At 37.2% G+C, this 21,219-nt stretch overlaps 1 protein-coding gene across 1 annotated transcript in view; it reads right to left on the bottom strand.

Annotated features, from left to right (window-relative positions):
* Nucleotides 1–16,807, bottom strand: part of CXCL14 (C-X-C motif chemokine ligand 14) — an 83,211-nt gene extending 66,404 nt beyond the window's left edge. The window contains exons 1-2 of the mRNA XM_053717202.1: nt 16,603–16,807; nt 16,049–16,154 (exon numbers count right to left, since the gene is read on the bottom strand). Coding sequence (XP_053573177.1) covers nt 16,049–16,154; nt 16,603–16,666 — 170 coding nt within the window. The 5' untranslated portion in view covers nt 16,667–16,807. The remainder of the gene's footprint in view (nt 1–16,048; nt 16,155–16,602) is intronic.
* Nucleotides 16,808–21,219: the final 4,412 nt, after the last annotated feature.

The raw sequence follows: 21,219 nt of genomic DNA, 5'->3' as shown, positions 1-21,219 counted from the left end.
TTACCTCAGTGATTATCTGTATCTAAGCCACTGCAGACTGCATCTGATCTCAGTGCTTTTTACAATCTTACCTTTTAGCCAATTAGTGCTGGTTCTTGCTTAACCATTATCATTCTCCACAGAAGTGATCACAATCGGCCAGATTACGAGTTTTGCAGTAAGAGCGGCTCGGTACTAATTTGCAAGTTATTTCCACTGTTCACCTCCCTATAGCGCTGCTATTACAAGTTTTCATAAACCCGGCGTTAGCAGGCAATAAGTGAGCATTGAGCAAAATTGAGCTCCATACCGCACTCCAATACCAGCGCTGCTGTGAGCTGGTTTTAAGTGCTTGTGCAGGATTTCCCCATAGACATCAATGGGGAGAGCTGGCTGAAAAAAAGCCTAACACCTGTAATAAAGCAGCGTAAAGCTCCGTAATGCAGCCCTATTGATTCCTATGGGGAAACAAAATTTATGTTTACACCTAACACCCTAACATAAACCCCGATTCTAAACACCCCTAATCTGCCACCCCCGACACCTACATTACACCTATTAACCCCTAATATGGCGACCCTAACATCGTCGCCACCTACCTACATTTATTAACCAATAATCTTCCGGCCCAAATGTCGCCGCCACCTACATTACAGTTTTTAACCCCTAATCTGCGGCCCCCAACATCGCCGCCACCTACCTATAATTACCTACAATTATTAAACCCTAATCCTCCGCCCCCAACGTCGCCGCCACTATACTAAAGTTATTAACCCTAAGTCTAACCCTAACCCTAACGTAACCCTGACACCCACTAACTTTAATGTAATTAAAATAAATCTAATTAAAACCTACTATTAATAACTAAATAATTCATATTTAAAACTAAATACTTACCTGTAAAATAAACATTAAGCTAGCTACAATATAACATATAATAATAGATATATTGTATCTAGCTTAGGTTTTATTTTTATTTCACAGGCAAGTTTGTATTTATTTTAACTAGGTAGAATAGTTAGTAAATAGTTATTATGTTCCTTGCTGACCGATATCCCATTGATTCCTATGGGAGAATAAAAGTTATGTTTACACCTAACACCCTAAAACGTACCCCAAGTTTAATACCCCTAATATGCCTCCCCCTACACCACTGCCACCTAAATTATACTTATTAACCCATAATCTGTTGCCCGACACTGCTGCCACCTACATAAAGTTATTAACCCCTATCCAGCCGCTCCCGGAGCCCACCGCAAGTAAATAAATGTATTAACCCTTCCCCGACACTGCCGCCACCTTCATTATGTTATTAACCCCTAATCTGCTGCCCCGCCACCGCCGCCACCTAAATTATACTTATTAACCCATAATCTGTTGCCCGACACCACTGCCACCTACATAAAGTTATTAACCCCTATCCAGCCGCTCCCGGACCCCGCCGCCACCTACATAAAGTTATTAACCCCTATCCCGCCGCTCCCGGAGCCCACCGCAAGTAAATAAATGTATTAACCCCTAAACCCATGGCCTCCCAAATCACTAGCACTTACTAAACCTATTAACCCACCAGCCCCCCACATCGCCATAAACTAAATTAACCTATTAACCCCTAAACCTAACAACCCCTTAACTTTACATTAAATATTAATTCATCCCTATCGTATAATACATTTAAACTTACCTTTAGATTTAAATTAAACTATATTAAACTAATAATTATTCTACCCTAACTGTTATACTAAAATTACATTAAACTATATTAAACTAATAATTAATCTACCCTAACTGTTATACTAAAATTACTATAAACTATATTAAACTAATAATGAATCTACCCTAACTGTTATACTAAAACTGCATTAAACTACAAATTAAATTAACTATATTATATATTTAAACACCTAACCCTACTCAAAGAATTTAAATCTACAATTAAAAATTACAAAGTTACAAAAAACTAACAACTAAGTTACAAAAAATAACAAACACTAAGTTACAAAAAAAATAAACACTAAGTTACACAAAATAAAAATTAAATTATCAAAGATTTAAATTAATTACACCTAATCTAAGAGCCCTATGAAAATAAAAAAGCCCCCCCAAGATAAAAAAAAACCCTAACATACAATAAACTACCAATGGCCCTTAAATGGGCCTTTTGCGGGGCATTGCCCCAAAGAAATCAGCTCTTTTACCTGTAAATAAAAAATACAAATACCCCCCAACAGTAAAACCCACCACCCACACAACCAACCCCCCAAATAAAAACCTAACTAAAAAACCTAAGCTCCCCATTGCCCTGAAAAGGGCATTTGTAGGGGCATTGCCCTTAAAAGGGCATTTAGCTCTTTTTCAAAAGCCCAAACCCTAATCTAAAAATAAAACCCACCCAATAAACCCTTAAAAATGCCTAACACTAACCCCCGAAGATCCACTTTTTCTGAAGAGCCGACATCCATCCTCAACAAAGCGACAGAAGTTCTCATCGAAGCCAGCAGAAGTCTTCATCCAAGCGGCCAAAGTCTTCATCCAAGCCTGCAGAAGTCTTCACCCAGATGGAATCTTCTATCTTCATCTGTCGCGGAGTGGCTCCATCTTCAAGACATCCGACGCGGAGCATCCTCTTCTTACGACGTCTTCTTTGGAATGAAGGTTCCTTTAAATGACGTCATCCAAGATGGAATCCCTTAAATTCTGATTGGCTGATAGAATTCTATCAGCCATTTAGAATTAAGGTTAAAAAAATCCTATTGGCTGTTGCAATCAGCCAATAGGATTGAGCTTTCATCCTATTGGCTGATCCAATCAGCCAATAGGATTGAGCTTGCATTCTATTGGCTGATTGGAATAGCCAATAGAATGCAAGCTCAATACGCACCGGATGGATGAAGATAGAAGATGCCATCTGGGTGAAGACTTCTGCGGGCTTGGATGAAGTCTTCGGCCTTATGGATGAAGACTTCTGCAGGCTTTGATGAGGACTTCTGCTGCTTCATTGAGGATGGATGTCGGCTCTTCAGAAACTGTAAGTGGATCTTCGGGGGTTAGTGTTAAGATTTTTTTAAGGGTTTATTGGGTGGGTTTTATTTTTAGATTAGGGTTTGGGCTTTTGAAAAAAGAGCTAAATGCCCTTTAGGGGTTAATAGGTTAATTTAGTTTATGGCGATGTGGGGGGCTGGCAGTTTAGGGGTTAATAGGTTTAGTAAGTGGTAGTGATGTGGGAGGCCAGAGGTTTAAGGGTTAATACATTTAGTTAGTTGCGGCAGGGTCCGGGAGCGGCGGGATAGGGGTTAATAACTTTATTAGAGTTGTGGTGGGCTCCGGGAGTGGTGGTTTAGGGGTTAATAACTTTATTTAGTTGCAGCGGGGTTCGGGAGTGGCGGGATAAGGGTTAAACAGTTTAGTATAGTGGCGGTGTTTAGTGACAAGGTATAAATAAAGCTGTGAAAAAGCAGAATATCAGTGAGCTTGATGACTGTTTAGTTAACAACAGCCTGCTGCTCATCACCCCGTACTTGGTGCACAGCTTTTTGACAGCTTTTTTGTTAAATATGGAGAGCGTATTCAGGTCCGCGGCCGCGATGTTAGGCGATGTCAGGTGAGCGTATTGGTACCGTTGAATTCAAGTAAAGTTGACGGCTTGATAAGTAGGCCTCTTAGGGTTAGGTTTAGGGGTTAATAACTTTAGTATAGTGGCAGCGATTTTGGGGGCAGCAGATTAGGGGTTAATAACAGTAATGTAGGTTGCGGTGATGTTAGGGACAGCAGATTAGGAGTTAATAATATTTAACTAGTGTTTGCGATGCAGGAGTACGGCGGTTTAGGGGTTAATATGTTTATTCTAGTGGCGGCGATGTCCGGATCGGCAGATTAGGGGTTAATAATTGTATTATAGTGTTTGCGATGTGGGAGGGCCTTGGTTTAGGGGTTAATAGGTAGTTTATGGGCGTTAGTGTACTTTGTAACACTTTAGTTATGAGTTTTATGTTATGGCGTTGTAGCATAAAACCCATAACTACTGACTTTCAGTTTACGGTATGGATTATGACGGTATAGGTTGTACCGCTCACTTTTTGGCCTCCCAGGCAAACTCGTAATTCCGGTGCTATGGAAGTCCCATTAAAAAAGGACTTTTGGAAAGCTGCGGTAGTTACACTGCGGCCAAAAAAATGTGCGGTGCAGCTAAACCTGCAAGACTCGTAATACCAGCGGTAGTGAACAAGAGCCATAATGCTGCTTTTTCACTCATAACGCAAAACTCGTAATCTAGCCGAATGTTATCTATAAGACACACATGAACTAGCACTGTCTAACTGTTGTGCAAGATTAAAAAAAAAAACACTAAGATAAGAAGCGGTCTTCTTGGGCTTAGAAACAGGCAAAATTATAGGTAATAAAGTATATTAATATAACAATATTGGTTATACAAAGCTGGAGAATGGTTAGTAAAGGTGTTATCTCTTTTTTTAAAATCAAGTAGATTGTCACTTTAAATAAATGAGTGCATTGTAGTTTTCACTAGAAACCCAAGCGGTTCTATTTGTATTATTTGTTGTCAGCACAAATATTCTGAAAACTAGCCTCAAGTCAATTTTGCTGGAAGTACTGGAACAGAGGGGTTTATTCAGTTAGAAAATAAATGCAAAAATGCTTCTGACAGGTTTTCATCGGATTCTTCAGAAACAAAGTAATTCCAATCCATTGCAAAACCATTATATTATGTGGATTTGAAAGATTTGAAAGAATGCATTAATAGCTTTCCAACAGTGTGCATGCTTACTCTGCCGCAGTATCCATTCTGCTGAACATGGTGTGTAAGACAAAAACATAATGTGCAACAAAGGAGTCAAACACTTGTTCAACCCAACATATTCCCCAGCAAGCCCTCATAAAAACATGTCTCTATTTTCCCCCAGGTTGCAGTCTATGTTTGACACTCCCATACCCTATATTCCAAGTCAGTAAAGAGCAATAATATATACATACTTCTATCTATCTGGCTGGAATTCACAGTATCATTCATTCAGGATATTAAAGATGAATCTACGCTATCACAGATACGGATGGCTATACAGTAAGACAAAACCCTCCCCCTCCTTTTCTATTGTATTGAACACAATCACTAAGGATATACAGTTTCTAACTTAAAGGGACCATCTCCTCCAGAATTTTCGTTGTTTAAAAAAATAGATAATTGGGGGGGCGGAGCCAACCGCCAAGCAGAGCAGACGCTTTTACACAGAGCTCTCCAAACCAACGTTATATTTAACTACTAAATGCCATTGTTTTCCAGGCAAACACTTAACTCTTGTCTCTATATACATGCCCTACCAAGTGGTACTTAAACCAGCTCATTTAGAGGAGATTAAAGAGAGGAAGCTCCGACACAAAGCTCCGGTATGAAGCATCTCTGAACCACAGAAGAGCCATGCCGCCATCTTAGGCCTCATCTTCTAACCTACTAAGGCGGATTAATCCGCTCCATCATCACATAGGAAGTCGCAGACTCACAAACCAACGGGACAAGACCTGGACCTGCAACCAGACTTTCCCTATACTTAATTTTGCCGTACCTGCCTTGCCTAATGATTTTTTTTTTACATTCAGAGCTGCTGAACCCCTCCCTTGCTCTCCCCCCACTTCTTTTCCGCTGGTGTCTGAGCTGAGATCTTCTGAGGGACATCAATAGGTGAAAGTATTTGAAACACTCTCCGGAAGCTGCCTATATATATATCTCTACCTCACCTATTCCAGAAATATGGCTCTTGTGGTCAAAGAGGAGGACGTGATACTACATTGATCGGCAGCCAATTACACCGATCTCAAGCAAAGCCTCCTAGCACTCATGGACCTAGCCAAACATCTACCAGAAGCCTACCGGGAGATGCCTCAACAGGAGAGTGTTGGGACCCTCCCAGAATTAGCTAGAAAGCACTATATGAGAGACAGAAAAATACCTTCTGCACAACAAGCTTCTAGGATTGTGAGTATATCACTGCACGCTGGGACTTTGAACATCGGACATTCTTTTGTTGCGACCCAGCGATTGAGTTGTTCTCAGGAGCAGCAAGTACTGGGCCACATGTTGCTTTTCCACGGGAGTACCCCAGACATGAATCGGAGAGAATACTCATGTGGGACTTAACTCTGCCCAAGAAGGAATGCAGCCCACTATACTGTTTTACCCAGGACTTTCCTACCTCCCTGTCAGTGCAAAGGCGAGACTTTGGGGAATCATTGAGCCAAATTTATGTTCTGGTATTATATTGCTTAGCCTGCCCAAAATCTGGAGTGGGTTAAATATTTTTATCCATATAGATAGCCTGCTGGGTATTAGCCTAGTCACTGATAACTTTTTCCTAATTTTACATGACCCCCCTCCCCTGGTTATTTGTTTATTGGAATGGGGCAGAAGGAAGTGCAGGTTAACCTCTAGGTACATCTAATAAACTTCTTAGTATGTCCTTTTTAGCTATAACCGTGGACATAGTAGTTCCTGTAGGTATATCCCTAATAATAATACTATATTCATTCACCCTCCATACTCTACCCTTCCTAGGGCATGTTATGTATTTATGTTTGTGACATGTATGTTGGGCTATGCATACTCACACTCTATTACACTTAACCATTAGACTGCCTGTATCTGGAGGTCTATTGCTCTCATTTGTTTTACAAGATATTAGCCTTGCATGGTTTCTGGTGCTTAGCTATGCAGGCTTATATATGGTATATAGATGTTTGCATGCACTGTTTCCTTTTATGCAATGTATCTAAGACACATTACGTCCTTATATGTTTGTCTTATTCCTTGAGCCATATATTGCGGCACATTGTTATAAATCCGCTTGTATGTTGGTCATGTATTGTACCCCAAAAGGATATGTCTTATATGTCAATACTATGCAACGCCCCCATTGGCTCCTATGTTAAAATATAGGATTCAATTTAGATAACTCGGTGGGATTTAGGAGTTATATTGGATGCATATACAATTCCCTACTCCTAGCCAAACCGTGTAATTAAATCTCTTGCTCTCCAAATTTTAGATCATGCCAAAGTTAAATTGAGTTTATTGATATTAACTAATTGGATCTCATAACTGTGGGTAGCAAGCACCCTACATCATGTCCTAATCTTACCCTACCTCACAAGCCTAACAAACTTTCTCATGGTGTGCATGTTATACTTAGCTTTATTCTAAAGTTTTTGGTTGCTTGAGTGTGCCTAGCCTTGTTTCACTACTCTCTCCCCCTGAGTTAAAAGACCTAGTTAAAATTGCTTACATCCATCCCTATACATAGCCACATCTATTTAGATACTCTACCCCTCTAACAGCATACTAATGGCTTACTCTAGTGTACATTTCAGGGTGCCAAAACTGATCTTCCCCAACCCTTTGGGCATATACGTACTATTATATCAAAGCTGCCTTATATAGGGCTCTGGGGACAAATATGTCTCTTAAGTATTGGATGTAACTTCTAGCACTGTATTAACTAAATCTATAGTAATGACCAGGTACTATGCTTGTACTTAAGTATATTTGTTAGGCGAAACGCCCTCTTTACTTTACTGTACTAGTTGCTGCCCTGATTGACTTTTCAGATTAGATAATGTAGTATGTGGTTTTAGCTCACACAACAAACAGCTTTCATCCTTGACCTTAGACACCTACTAATGGAAATTATTACCCCTTTTCTCACACTATCTACCCTCCCATTGGGCTGTTCTACCATCCTGTTGTAGATAAAACCGCCCTTCTATCTATTTCCCCTATAATATGAGCGGCTCTTGCCCGCTGCCTTTTCTCTCTTTTTCCATTTCTCCTGGCCTAAGTGTGGCCGTTACAAAAGCTAACTCCCCACATCTTAATATTATTACAATAGAAAGATATAGAATATTGTTAATATAGATGTTGTGATAATTTCCAAGTTAATATAACAAAAAATGAAGTTCAATTTTATATAGCCCAGAGTCTCTTTTTCGCTCTATCAGGGCATGATATGCAATGTCATACACACATGCTCACCTCACATAGTTGTTTTTTTTTTTTTGTTCCCTTTTTTTCATACACACGCACGAAACCTAGACATGGTGTTAGATATCCGTGGAGGGCAAGTTTTATCTCTCTACAGTCCAAAACTTTTTCACTAGCACAGACTTGAGAGGTGAAGTTGTTTTCTTTGTTTTCCCCCTTTAGAATGGTGGGCGAACTATTTACATTACTTTTCTTTGAAACTTCAATAAAAAATTTTTGTTTTTTTTAAAAAAAAAAAGATAGATAATCCCTTTATTACCCATATCCCAGTTTTGCATAAGCAACACGATTTACCTCTGTTATTACCTTGTATCTAAGCCTCTGCAGACTGTCCATTCATTAAAATTCTTTTGACAGTCAGTGCTAAATAACTCCACAGGAGTGAGCACATTTATCTATATTACACACATGAACTAGCCCTGTCTAGCTGTGAAAAACTGTCAACATGCACTGAGATAAGAGGCAGCCTTCAAGGGCTTAGAAATTAGCATATGAGCCTACCTAGGTTTAGCTTTAAACAATGAATACCAAGTGAACAAAGCAAATGTGATGATAAAAATTGATTGGAAAGTTGTTTAAATTGCATGTATTCTTTGAATCATGAAAGTTTAATAATGACTAGACTGTCCCTTTAACATTTCTCTCTGCAGAACTCCCTAAGTTTAAGTAACTTTTAACACTCTATTTAACACTCTATTTAACACTCTATTTAACACTCTATTTAAAAATGTATCTCTGTCATTAATGTTTGTGTAGAAACTGCAGAATATTAAAAAGAGCCAAAGATGATTGGCTTGGGTGGGTAGATAATTCCATAGCAGACATGAAGGGTAAAGTTTCCATAAACTCCCAAGAGGAAACATTTCTTTCAAGCTGATATTACTTCACAATAAAGTAATGCCATCTTGTGCATGGTAGGTACTAATTATTCAAAGATTTGTTTAATACATTTCTCTTTAGTATTGATTCTGATATGGAAATACTGCAGGGCTTCTGTACATCAAATGTTTTCAGTAGCTTTACATGGTCTTGCAATACTTATTTTTCATATCAACACCATCTAAAGTTATCAGAATCTATTTTATAATGCATTCCAAACCATTGCAATGATTAAAACATTCATGGCATCCCATCCGGGACAGTAACCACCTATATGACAGGGTGCGGAACTGGAAAAATGTATATATCTGTATGTGCATACTATATATATATATATAAATAAACACACACATATATATATATATATATATATATACTGTATACACATACAGTATATAAATATATATATATATATATACAGGGAGTGCAGAATTATTAGGCAAGTTGTATTTTTGAGGATTAATTTTATTATTGAACAACAACCATGTTCTCAATGAACCCAAAAAACTCATTAATATCAAAGCTGAATAGTTTTGGAAGTAGTTTTTAGTTTGTTTTTAGTTATAGCTATTTTAGGGGAATATCTGTGTGTGCAGGTGACTATTACTGTGCATAATTATTAGGCAACTTAACAAAAAACAGATATATACCCATTTCAATTATTTATTTTTACCAGTGAAACCAATATAACATCTCAACATTCACAAATATACATTTCTGACATTCAAAAACAAAACAAAAACAAATCAGTGACCAATATAGCCACCTTTCTTTGCAAGGACACTCAAAAGCCTGCCATCCATGGATTCTGTCAGTGTTTTGATCTGTTCACCATCAACATTGCATGCAGCAGCAACAACAGCCTCCCAGACACTGTTCAGAGAGGTGTACTGTTTTCCCTCCTTGTAAATCTCACATTTGATGATGGACCACAGGTTCTCAATGGGGTTCAGATCAGGTGAACAAGGAGGCCATGTCATTAGATTTTCTTCTTTTATACCCTTTCTTGCCAGCCACGCTGTGGAGTACTTGGACGCGTGTGATGGAGCATTGTCCTGCATGAAAATCATGTTTTTCTTGAAGGATGCAGACTTCTTCCTGTACCACTGCTTGAAGAAGGTGTCTTCCAGAAACTGGCAGTAGGACTGGGAGTTGAGCTTGACTCCATCCTCAACCCGAAAAGGCCCCACAAGCTCATCTTTGATGATACTAGCCCAAACCAGTACTCCACCTCCACCTTGCTGGCGTCTGAGTTGGACTGGAGCTCTCTGCCCTTTACCAATCCAGCCACGGGCCCATCCATCTGGCCCATCAAGACTCACTCTCATTTCATCAGTCCATAAAACCTTAGAAAAATCAGTCTTGAGATATTTCTTGGCCCAGTCTTGAAGTTTCAGCTTGTGTGTTTTGTTCAGTGGTGGTCGTTTTCAGCCTTTCTTACCTTGGCCATGTCTCTGAGTATTGCACACCTTGTGCTTTTGGGCACTCCAGTGATGTTGCAGCTCTGAAATATGGCCAAACTGGTGGCAAGTGGCATCTTGGCAGCTGCACGCTTGACTTTTCTCAGTTCATGGGCAGTTATTTTGCTCCTTGGTTTTTCCACACGCTTCTTGCGACCCTGTTGACTATTTTGAAAGAAACGCTTGATTGTTTGATGATCACGCTTCAGAAGCTTTGCAATTTTAAGAGTGCTGCATCCCTCTGCAAGATATCTCACTATTTTTTACTTTTCTGAGCCTGTCAAGTCCTTCTTTTGACCCATTTTGCCAAAGGAAAGGAAGTTGCCTAATAATTATGCACACCTGATATAGGGTGTTGATGTCATTAGACCACACCCCTTCTCATTACAGAGATGCACATCACCTAATATGCTTAATTGGTAGTAGGCTTTCGAGCCTATACAGCTTGGAGTAAGACAACATGCATAAAGAGGATGATGTGGTCAAAATACTCATTTGCCTAATAATTCTGCACACAGTGTATATATATATATATATATATATACACACACACACACACGTTTTTTACTTAACTTTCATTAAAACAGTGTATCACAGAACTGTGATACCCCATTAGCTTAGCACTTGAACGATATCCAACATAAATCTTACTACATGCCCCCATAGAGGTCTGTCATGTGAGAGATTTAGTGCACCTACATTGTCCGACATGCAGATGTTAAAGCATCCCAGATTATGGGGCATATTTATCAAAGTGCGAGCAGGCATGATACGATGTAGCGTATCATGTTCGCTGCACATCGATAAATGCAGACACCATACGCTGTCGGCATTTATCATTGCACATGCAGTTCACCAGAACTGCTTGTGCAATACTGCCCCCTGCAGATGCCCGGCCAATCGGCCACTAGCAGGGGGTGTCAATCAACCCGATCGTATTCGATCGGGTTGATTTCTGTCCGCGGCCTTAGAGCAGGCGGACAAATTATGGAGTAGTGGTCTTTAGACCGCTGCTTCATAACTTCTGTTTCCGGCGAGCCATCAGCCTTCGGAGCTTGATAATTCGGCCCCTATGGCTTTACCATTAAAAATAACTTTGGACATGTAATATGAGTGCAAACTGGAAGCAATATTGGTTGTTTATTAATGCATAATAGTCCTAAAAGTTATGATGTCCCTGTGATCGCATGCCTGTCAGTGATCAGCATAAGGTGTGCCTCTGTTACATGAGATCAACGTGTGTCTTATGCTGTTACAGGATGTCTGCATGTGAGTCAGATATGACTGTTACTGTATACAATCACTGTGACAGCCACTCACAGTGATTGTATACTTAAAAGGACACTCAAGACAAAATTAAACGTTAATGATTCAGATAGAGCATGTTATTTTAAAGAACTTTCTAATTTACTTCCATTAACAAAATGTGCACAGTCTTTTTATATTTATACTTTTTTAGTCTCCAGCTCCTATTGAGCAGGTGCAAGAATTTACGGAAAATACGTATATACATTTGTGATTGGCTGATGGCTGTCACATGATACAGGAGGAGGAGGAGTGGAAATAGACATAACTTTTGAAATTTGATAGAAAAAAATCTACTACTCCTTTGAAGTTCAGACTAAGTGCTATTGCATTGTGCATTTGTTGATTATGCAAATCTAATGTATTTACTGGTCCTTTAAAGTGGAGCCTACTGGCATGCTGCAATGCAAGATGGTATCAAGGTCACTGGGCAATCACTGGATGCTTCATGAGTGAGGCAGTTCAGTGATCCCCAAAGAAGTGCCCCCCCTGGTCATGTGATCATTGTAACAGCACCCACAGTGTGCATTTTTTAACCTAAGACCATGCAGATGATCAAGTATGGGATCAGGAAGATCTTTTATTCCTCTCTGAGAAATCTGTACATAAATAGTAGTTGAAAAAAGACACAGGGCAATTCTGCAAATTATATGATGACTGGGAGTTTTGTGACTGCTAACAACCACATGTTAAAAAGCTGATAAGTAACTACTTTCTATATCATTACAATCCCTGCTAATCAGGCACCTAATAATAGTAAACCAATAAACTTATTTAACATAAGCTTTCTTTTATAACCCCTTCGATACACAACCCTATAGTTCCTCAATTGTGATCTAGATAAATATTTCAATACAATTTTTTGATGCTCCAGTGGATGTTTAAACTTATATATGAGGTGTGCAACATATTTTAATGTGATACAATGAAGTCCATGAGAACTAAATAATAAAACAAAGCTCCACAACACAATAGATGATGTGTGCACTATCTTCCGATATGATACAATGCTGTCCGTGAGAACTACAAAATAATAATAGTGCACACCTCATCTTTTGTGTAGCTTTGCCTTCTAATATACAATGCTTTCCTTGAGAACTTAATAATAATAATAATAATAATAATAATGTTGAAAAACTGTACTAAGGATTACAAATATCATCTACTATAAAAAAATATTAATTCTAAATTTGCTTTGCTACTATTTATGCTAATAATAACAACAAGACATGTGATAGATTAAATACAAAAATAAGCTAAATATGAGTGATTGTAGCAGCATTCAGATTTATATAAATGCCACATGCTACCATCACGGCATCTATTTATAATTATATTGTGTATAGATATGGAAAGAAGGTTATCTTTTATTCAATTTAAATTATTTTTTTTAAGATGCTGACAATTTTCAGTTTACAAAAATCCAAAAGTACCATTTCAGCTAACTGTATATCCCTACACAAGCAATTTCCACTCTGATAAAATAACAAGAAAGCATGAATATACCAGCTGTGCCATAGATAAAATTTAGGTCATTTGCACTTAAACACTTGGAAACCTGGCACAATCACAAGATCTGCAAACAAATTATTAAAGGGACATGAAAGCCCATTTTTTTTCTTTTATGATTCAGATAGAGCTTAGCATTTTTAAAAACTTTCAATTTTACTTGTATTATGTAATTTTCTTCCATCTCTTGGTATCCTTTGTTGAAAAGCATGCTTAGGTAGGCTCAAGAGCAGCAATGCATTAACGGGAGCTAACGGCTGATTGGTGGATGCACATACTGTATATGACTCTTGTCTTTGAATCAACTGTGATCAGCTAGCATCTAGCTGTGCACTGCTGCTTCTTCAAGAAAGGATACCAAGAGAAAGAAAGAATGAATAAACATTTTGGGTTTCATGTCCCTTTAGATAAACAGCCTTAGCACTGTTGGTGCTCTACAAACCGATAATAATAAAAGATACATTTTATTTCTGTTTTGTTAAAGTAGCATTTTTAAAAGTAAATCAAGATTCTTAGATTATGTCAGTCTATTTCCCCATCCTCATATCTGAAAGGTGCCAGCTGCCTTGAATATATTTGTACTTGCTGGTGCTTTACGCAAGGAGAGAACTAACAGTGGAAGAAGGGAGATTGAAAGATATATAGCAAATTAGAAAAAAATTAAATCCATCCTGGAAGCTTGACAATTAGTTTTGTGGTCAACCTTTTAAACCTGCAAATTTTATGGAAAAAAAGCAACTCTAGGTTATGCATGTAAATACCTTGTAGCTTAAAGTGATGGTAAACTCCATTTTATGTAAATAGTTAATTAACATCAATTAATTTAATCAATGTGACACACCAAATATCATCTAATCAAGTATATTTGTAATTACTTACAATCCTTTTATTAGTATGATATTCTTATGCGATCCATCTCCAGCCCCCTGTGATGTCATATTCTTTGCTTGTTTTTTTGTCCAATCACTAAGCCTGTCGTTAGACAGGCTTACTTCTAAGGAACCCGCTATACGCCTGCGCAATATAGCATTCTTCTTACAATATGCTCCTCCAATCAGGAACGTTTAAATTCCGTGACGATTTGCGCGTTCATGTTTTTGCACTGCATGCATTGATTGACACTTCAACACGGCACGCCAAAGTAATCATATTTTTTAAATATAATTTATAACTATGCATATTTGATTTATAAATATATGAAATAGTAATAGACTTACTGATTTATAACTATTTTAATAGAAATTGCTCGTTTTCTAAGGGACCGATCACTCGCTCACTCGTTCTCATCACTGTTTTGCTTCATATGGCACTAAGTAACCATTGAATCTCATGACTCAGTGTTTACCTGGTACACATCATTTAAACCACTGCGCATGCGGTAATAATATCCATGTCGGGAGCGTGCAATTGCTCTGACGTGCAGAGCGGGTGGGACCGCAATAGACTCACATAGATTTTGTGTAAGGAATCAGAGGGGCGGAGCTAAGCAGCGCTAAAACGGATTGGGAATATGTGTTAATTATACTAAAAGCAAGTATAAACAATTTTTAATTTTAATGCGGTTTGATTACTGTTATATTAAAGATTAGAAATCTGGTATTTACCCACAAGGGAGTTTACCATCACTTTAACAAACACATGCAACTTTTAACTATTGTGTACGCTAAATGATACATAATATTTAACATAAAGTAAGCACTGAAGAAGGGATTTAAAAGTTTGATTTTAATATTCTCTAACTTGCAGCAAGTTTACATATCTGACTTTATGTTGGATAATATATATATATAATGTTGCATATTCTTTCTTTTGCATTCTTTTTTTTTTAATTTTAAATAATTTGCTGTGTTGGGATATTAAAACAGGAGGTACACACAGAAAATTTAATTTGCTACTCTTGCCTCAAGGTCGGTAGAGGATTGCAAAATATCTCTTTTATCCAGCATAATGTAAATGTTTGGCTAGACAACAAGTAGTTCTTGTGTCACAAAGGAATCTCTCAACTGTTTTGAATCTCAGTGATTCCTCTGTGTCTAAAATAACCCAGGGCAAGGAAATATAGGAAATTTGCTGCTATTGTCCAAATATTTTCAATCTGGGATTTTCATCCTTATAAATACTATAGTTTCCAACAGATCAGCACATGCCTTTTCTTAAAGGTTCAGCTCATGTCTCCATCTCAGTCCTTCCATGCTGTGGTCACCTGATGGCAGGTGCTGCCTGATGGAATCCACCCTTATTTAGGACAGCCTCTTTTTACATTACATAATTTAATTCTGTAAATCTGAATACTTTCTGGCTTGTTCTGCTAATTTAATCGTACACATTGCACAACATTCTTCTTGTGGACTCCTTAGCACCAGCCACGTACTGTACAAATGTTTCTGTGTTCTTTATAAATGCATAAATGCAATATATAATACTCCACTTAACCAGCAGATGATTATACGAGAACCTTGTTCAGTGGTTGACAAATATATCTGATGCTTAACAGAAAGCCCCTAGCACCCTGATATGTATATATATGCATACACACACACACATATATATATATATATATATATATATACAGTGTATATATATATATATATATATATATATATATATATATATATATATATATATATATACACACACACATACATACATACACTATACACACTATAAATGCACTGTATATCAGTAAAATAAATGTATAAAACCTAATGATGTATCAATTCTTGCTCTGCTTCCAAAAGTAGGTTAAGGGAACACCAGTTACCAAATATGATTTCATTTTACATGAAGCAGCAACAGCATCAAGTAAAAAAAATATATATCTTGCTTTGTATTAAAAAAAAAAAGTAAAAAATAATTTGGAGTAATTGCTTACATAATCATCTTTTCCTCACAATATGGGTACTTTGGTTTGATTTCCAGCTTCTGCACATCTGTAACTCTTATTTTTGGTCCTTTTCTGGAACACTTACATTTTGACCCTAGAGAAAAAAAATGAGACAATGAATCTCTTGTGCAAAGCAAATTAAAATAGCTGCATAATAATGCATTAACTTAAATTAGCTACAGTATATTAACATTTATAAGAGGGGATGAATTATTTTGCATTACCAATTGACACAGTTTCTAAATTAGGAAATTATATTTAACCTTCATGATTTTCCTTTAGCTGCTATTACACCTGGTAGGAAACTAAAATAACAATTTATTGCTAGCAGAAAGGTAATGCTGACCTATATATAAGCTACTTTTTTGACTATTTTAAACTTTGTCTTACTATATAAGTAAACATTTAATGAATATGTCTATTTTAAATATTTTACTAAGACAATAATTCAAACATAACTATGTATAAAGGAGGAATAATATATTAATCAAGCCCACCTATAAATAAAAATAAATCTATATAAATAAATCTACAATGCTTACCTTCCACACGGACTGTACATGCTGCAATGAACAGCAGTAACAGAGCTGCTATCACAAGTCTCATGGTTAAAATTCCTTACAACAAAAGTCAAGTGATTTGCTTTTATCTTCTTAACTCAGTTGCTACAATTAGCTGGTGCTGTGTGAGCTCTATATATCCAGCCTGCTGTCTTGCTTCAATTCTACCTCTAGTCTGAGCGTCGCTTCTCTGCTTGTCCTCTTTTAAAACAGCTCCCACTGCCCTGGGTACAAAGTCATTAATATGCATAGCAACTAAACTACTCACTGCAATTTCCCAACAGTATGGAGGGTGGGGTTTGTTAGCTCACCCTATCCTTTCTTAGGGAATGGATACAGACAGGCGTGAGGTGTGCAAGCATAAGCAAGAAAATATATGTTTTATGACCTTTTATGATATCCTAAATAGTGTTTTCTCATGTTATTAAATGTATGTTGCTTCTAACAGGAGTTTCATGTTTAACTCCTTAAATGCCACTGCTTGTTTAAATTAGCTTTTTAGTTAAAACTATGATAAGCAATTCTAGAATTGATAACAGTTTAGAAAAAAATAATCTCAAACTCAAAAACAAAAGCTTTGAAATGAAAAATGGTAGCAATTTGACAAGCAAACAGCACTTGATTTGACTTTATACACCTGAACTTTATGCACATTTTAAGGGACGTGAAAGTATACTTTTTTCTTTATAACTGTATGATTATTACAGATACTAAAAGATATAGAAAGGTGTCATTAACCAAAAATAATATAAACTTTATTTATTACTTTAACAGCTAATGTAACCTTGACAATCTTAACCATTTACTAACGTTTTTTTTCCCCCCAGCTGAGATGTTTCTTTCTAATGTGGTACTTTTGAGAAAATCCCTTTTAAAAAAAAATGAAAAAAAAAAAAAAAAAATGTTGCAATAGACACGAACAGAAAAGTTATGACTTTATGATTCTTATTTTTGAGAAGACATCTGTGTAGTTAACTATTTTGATAAAGGTTAAAAATATACCTGAATGATTTTGCGAACAAGTAAATATATTGTTACAGTTGAATTCATGATATTGCTGTTTTTTGTATTGTTGTGGTAAAATCGGCAATTTTTAATAAAGAACAAAAAAAACAAAAAAAAGACTGATAACTGTAAATATTTTGTTCTAAGCACAGGGATCAGAGTAATGGAATTTAGTCGTTGGTGTTCTGTTCTTGTCAGATAAAACTATGGACAACAAGTGTTGGCAAAGACAAGCCCTGTCTTTCCACCCATAAAGGTTTATAACAATAGTGTTATCTTACACTAAAAGCAAGTGCTTGGTTGGCAGTCTTTGAATATAAGCATGTAATAAACAATTCAATGTAAGTTAAGTAGATTATGCAAGTTCAGCTTAAGTATGGGGAAAGTCAAATTCAGTTAATTTTTACTATACAAATGTTCTGTCATATAGAGGAACTTGCAAGCTTAAATGCACTTTAAAGCTTTTGACATTACATTTTTAAAAATGTGGAAAAATGTTTGCACAAGGGATATCTTAAAGGGACAGTAGCATCATAATTAGACATTCATGATTCAGACAGAGCAAAACTATTTTAAGCAACTTTCTAATTGACTTCTATTATTCAATTTGCTTCCTTCTCTTGTTATCCTTTGTTGAAAGGTTTATCTAGTTAAGCTCAGGAGCAGCAAAGCTCCTGGATGCTAGATGCTGATTGGTGGTTGCATATATATGTCTATTGCCATGGGCACACCCCATATGTTCAGTTAGAAACCAGTAGTGCGTTGCTGCTCTTTTAAAAAATGATACCAAAATAATGAAGCAAATTTGATAATAGAAGTAAAATGGAAAGTTGTTCAAAATGGTATGCTCTACCTAAATTATGGGGGAAAAATGTGTTTCATGTCCCTTTGTTGCTTTTTATTTTTTATTTTTCTTATTAATTTTTTCTTGAGGTTAAAGACATAATCCAACTCAGATGTGACACATCATAAGATACATGAATACAGGAGAAAAGAATCACAATATGCACATCATTACAAAAACATATAGTCATAGCTGTTGCTTTTCAGTGAAATATTAACATTTAAACAGATAGTCTTAACCTCACTTTTTCTATTTTTTAGTGCAATGGTATAATATATTTATTCTTTTTTCACAAAATGTTATGAGTCCCATAAATTCAACATGCTATTACTATGGAACATTTTATTCTGTGCTTGTCTGTGAACTTAGAATTAACAACAATTAGACATCCCAAGGGGAATGCAGCACAGAACAAGAAGGGTATTAACTGGGATTGATACAGAATTAGTAGGACTACTCATAAATTATATAAGTTGCTAAACTAGCTAAGGAAAATGAAGTTAACATTTTGCTAAAATGTAAAAGTTACTATAAAAAGGGTAGTTAAAGTTGCAGTATAGTTCTCAGTATTAACATCTGGTGGTTTATAGAGGTAACCTATAAGGAAATAAGTTAGGGTGTGGTATAGGCAAGACAAACCGCATAGTTTAATCTCCTTAACAAGGAGGTATATTATGTGTAGGAGAGGGGGGGGGGGGGGTTACTTAGGTATGGTGAGATAAGCAGCCCCTACTCAGAGAGAAGGGAAAATACTGTGCCTTCATTGAGGAGCAAGGGAAACTGTTACATGCTGACTCAGGATAAGTGCGTTCTAATATTGCTAAATTACATATCCATGTGGAGAGGTTCATGAGCAACTGAATTACTAGCAAATACATAAAGAGAAAACACTGATGTGCTTACTTTATACCTAGCAAGTTAGGGCCTAAATGTCCAAGCCCAAAAATTTGGTGTGATTTTCATATCTTATTTAAGACATAGTGAGAAAGGAGACAGTGCCTGGTATTAGTAGAGCAGGTCCAGCCTGCACTAAGAAACTTTACAGATACTTTGAGATAAGGCTGCGTACCTCAGAATAACATTGACCGTATAGGCAGGTCACACGTTTGTCTCTGTGCAGAATCGAATACATATATATACAATCTATTCCTAACATCTACTGTGGTGCATTGAGCAAGTATCTAAGGCTATTTATAAAGGTAGAAACACTTATCAAACAGCGAATGCTAGAGTTCCCCTGCTACTCATATGGTCCCGAGGTCATATGTAATCAATATAGTATAAAAAATGGGAGGGCTCAGCTATCCCGGCCGTTGATCACCAAGCCCACTGGAACAATCAAAAACAAAAGTATTATATGGGTGTTTAGCTAGGGGCTGTAAGTCTGAGGTCATTTTAGCCATCAGTGTCTAATATCTGTTTAGGCTGAGGAGAGGAACAGAGGCACATAATAGACAAACACATATAGAAAGTAATTGTCGGATAACTGGGTCAAGAAAGATGCTGCAGGACATATCATACAGTATACTGCAAGGTTTTCTTCTAGAAGAAGCATTTGTTAAAAAGGGATTGAAGGATACCATGGCTTTCTCTCACAATACTCATGAACATAGCATACATTCTTGTATATATAGACCTATAATAAACATGCGGAGTAGCAAATTTATAAACAGATAAAACTGCATAATAATTTAGAATGAAGAATTATCCATCTTTAGCGTTAGCTGTCAGAGATGTCACTCAAACATATAGTTATGTGAGTAAGTCACATCAGTTACTCAGTACCATGCAGGCTAATAGCAGTGGAAAAACCAAATTATGACAGAAAAATGTGCATTATCTTTATAACAGCATGGTCACAGCAAGACCAAAGTGTTTAGAGAAGGCAGTTATGGCGAAGTTAGAGCTTTGATCCGTATGCGAGCGTCATAGGGAGCTCTCAAAGTAACTAGGGCTTTTCAAAGTGTAATAGACATCTGTTAGGCCAAAATCAGTTAATTCTTAACTATATACATATTTTTATGAGAAGCGACTAGCTGCTAAATACAAAATATTGGAGACATTATAATATAGCATGTACTAAGCCCTGCAGATAGGGTAGAGGAAAACAGTAAAGACAGCAGCTGCAGTATTTGAACAGCCACTCAGTTCAAGCAGTTGTAAGTGGACTGTCATTATAGAATTCAGCTATGTCTATCCCACTCCGTTTTTAGATTGATAAGGGGAGTCTACCCCGCTCTCCCCATACTGGAGCAACCAATCTCCACAGCCGGCTGGTTTAAATGTTGGGAGCAAGCTCCATAACTGTCCAGCTATTTGGGACCATTTTAACAAGGATACTAGGTGAACATCCATAACTAGCCTTTATAGGGATCTATGTCTCAGCGGGCGTGTCTTCTGAGGGATTAGAACTCTTTGTGATATCAGCCCCCCGTACGGCCTTGCAGGCGGTGCACCAACAATGGCATGCAAATCCTGTAAAGTCATCACTTTTATGGTTACCGTAAGAGGCCTGGGAAACGAATCTGAGATCCTAGACCCCAACATCACCGCCATGTCCTCAGCTCTGAGTTTCCCTCCTCCATCAAGCTCCATCAAGCCTGCCTTAGCTCGCATTGCCGTATGTTCTTCTAGCCGTTGATCAAACCCTTGACATGCTGAGCTTCTATACACTCTCCTAGCAGAATCAGGAGTGTGCAATAAGTGTTGGGGCTCTGGAGCAGCTCCACTAGCTCCTACGGCGTCAGCTG

Source organism: Bombina bombina, chromosome 6 (assembly GCF_027579735.1).
Source record: "Bombina bombina isolate aBomBom1 chromosome 6, aBomBom1.pri, whole genome shotgun sequence".
NCBI lineage: Eukaryota > Metazoa > Chordata > Amphibia > Anura > Bombinatoridae > Bombina > Bombina bombina.
Note: the sequence above shows the minus strand (reverse complement) of the source record. Positions and strands in the feature narration are given on the sequence as shown.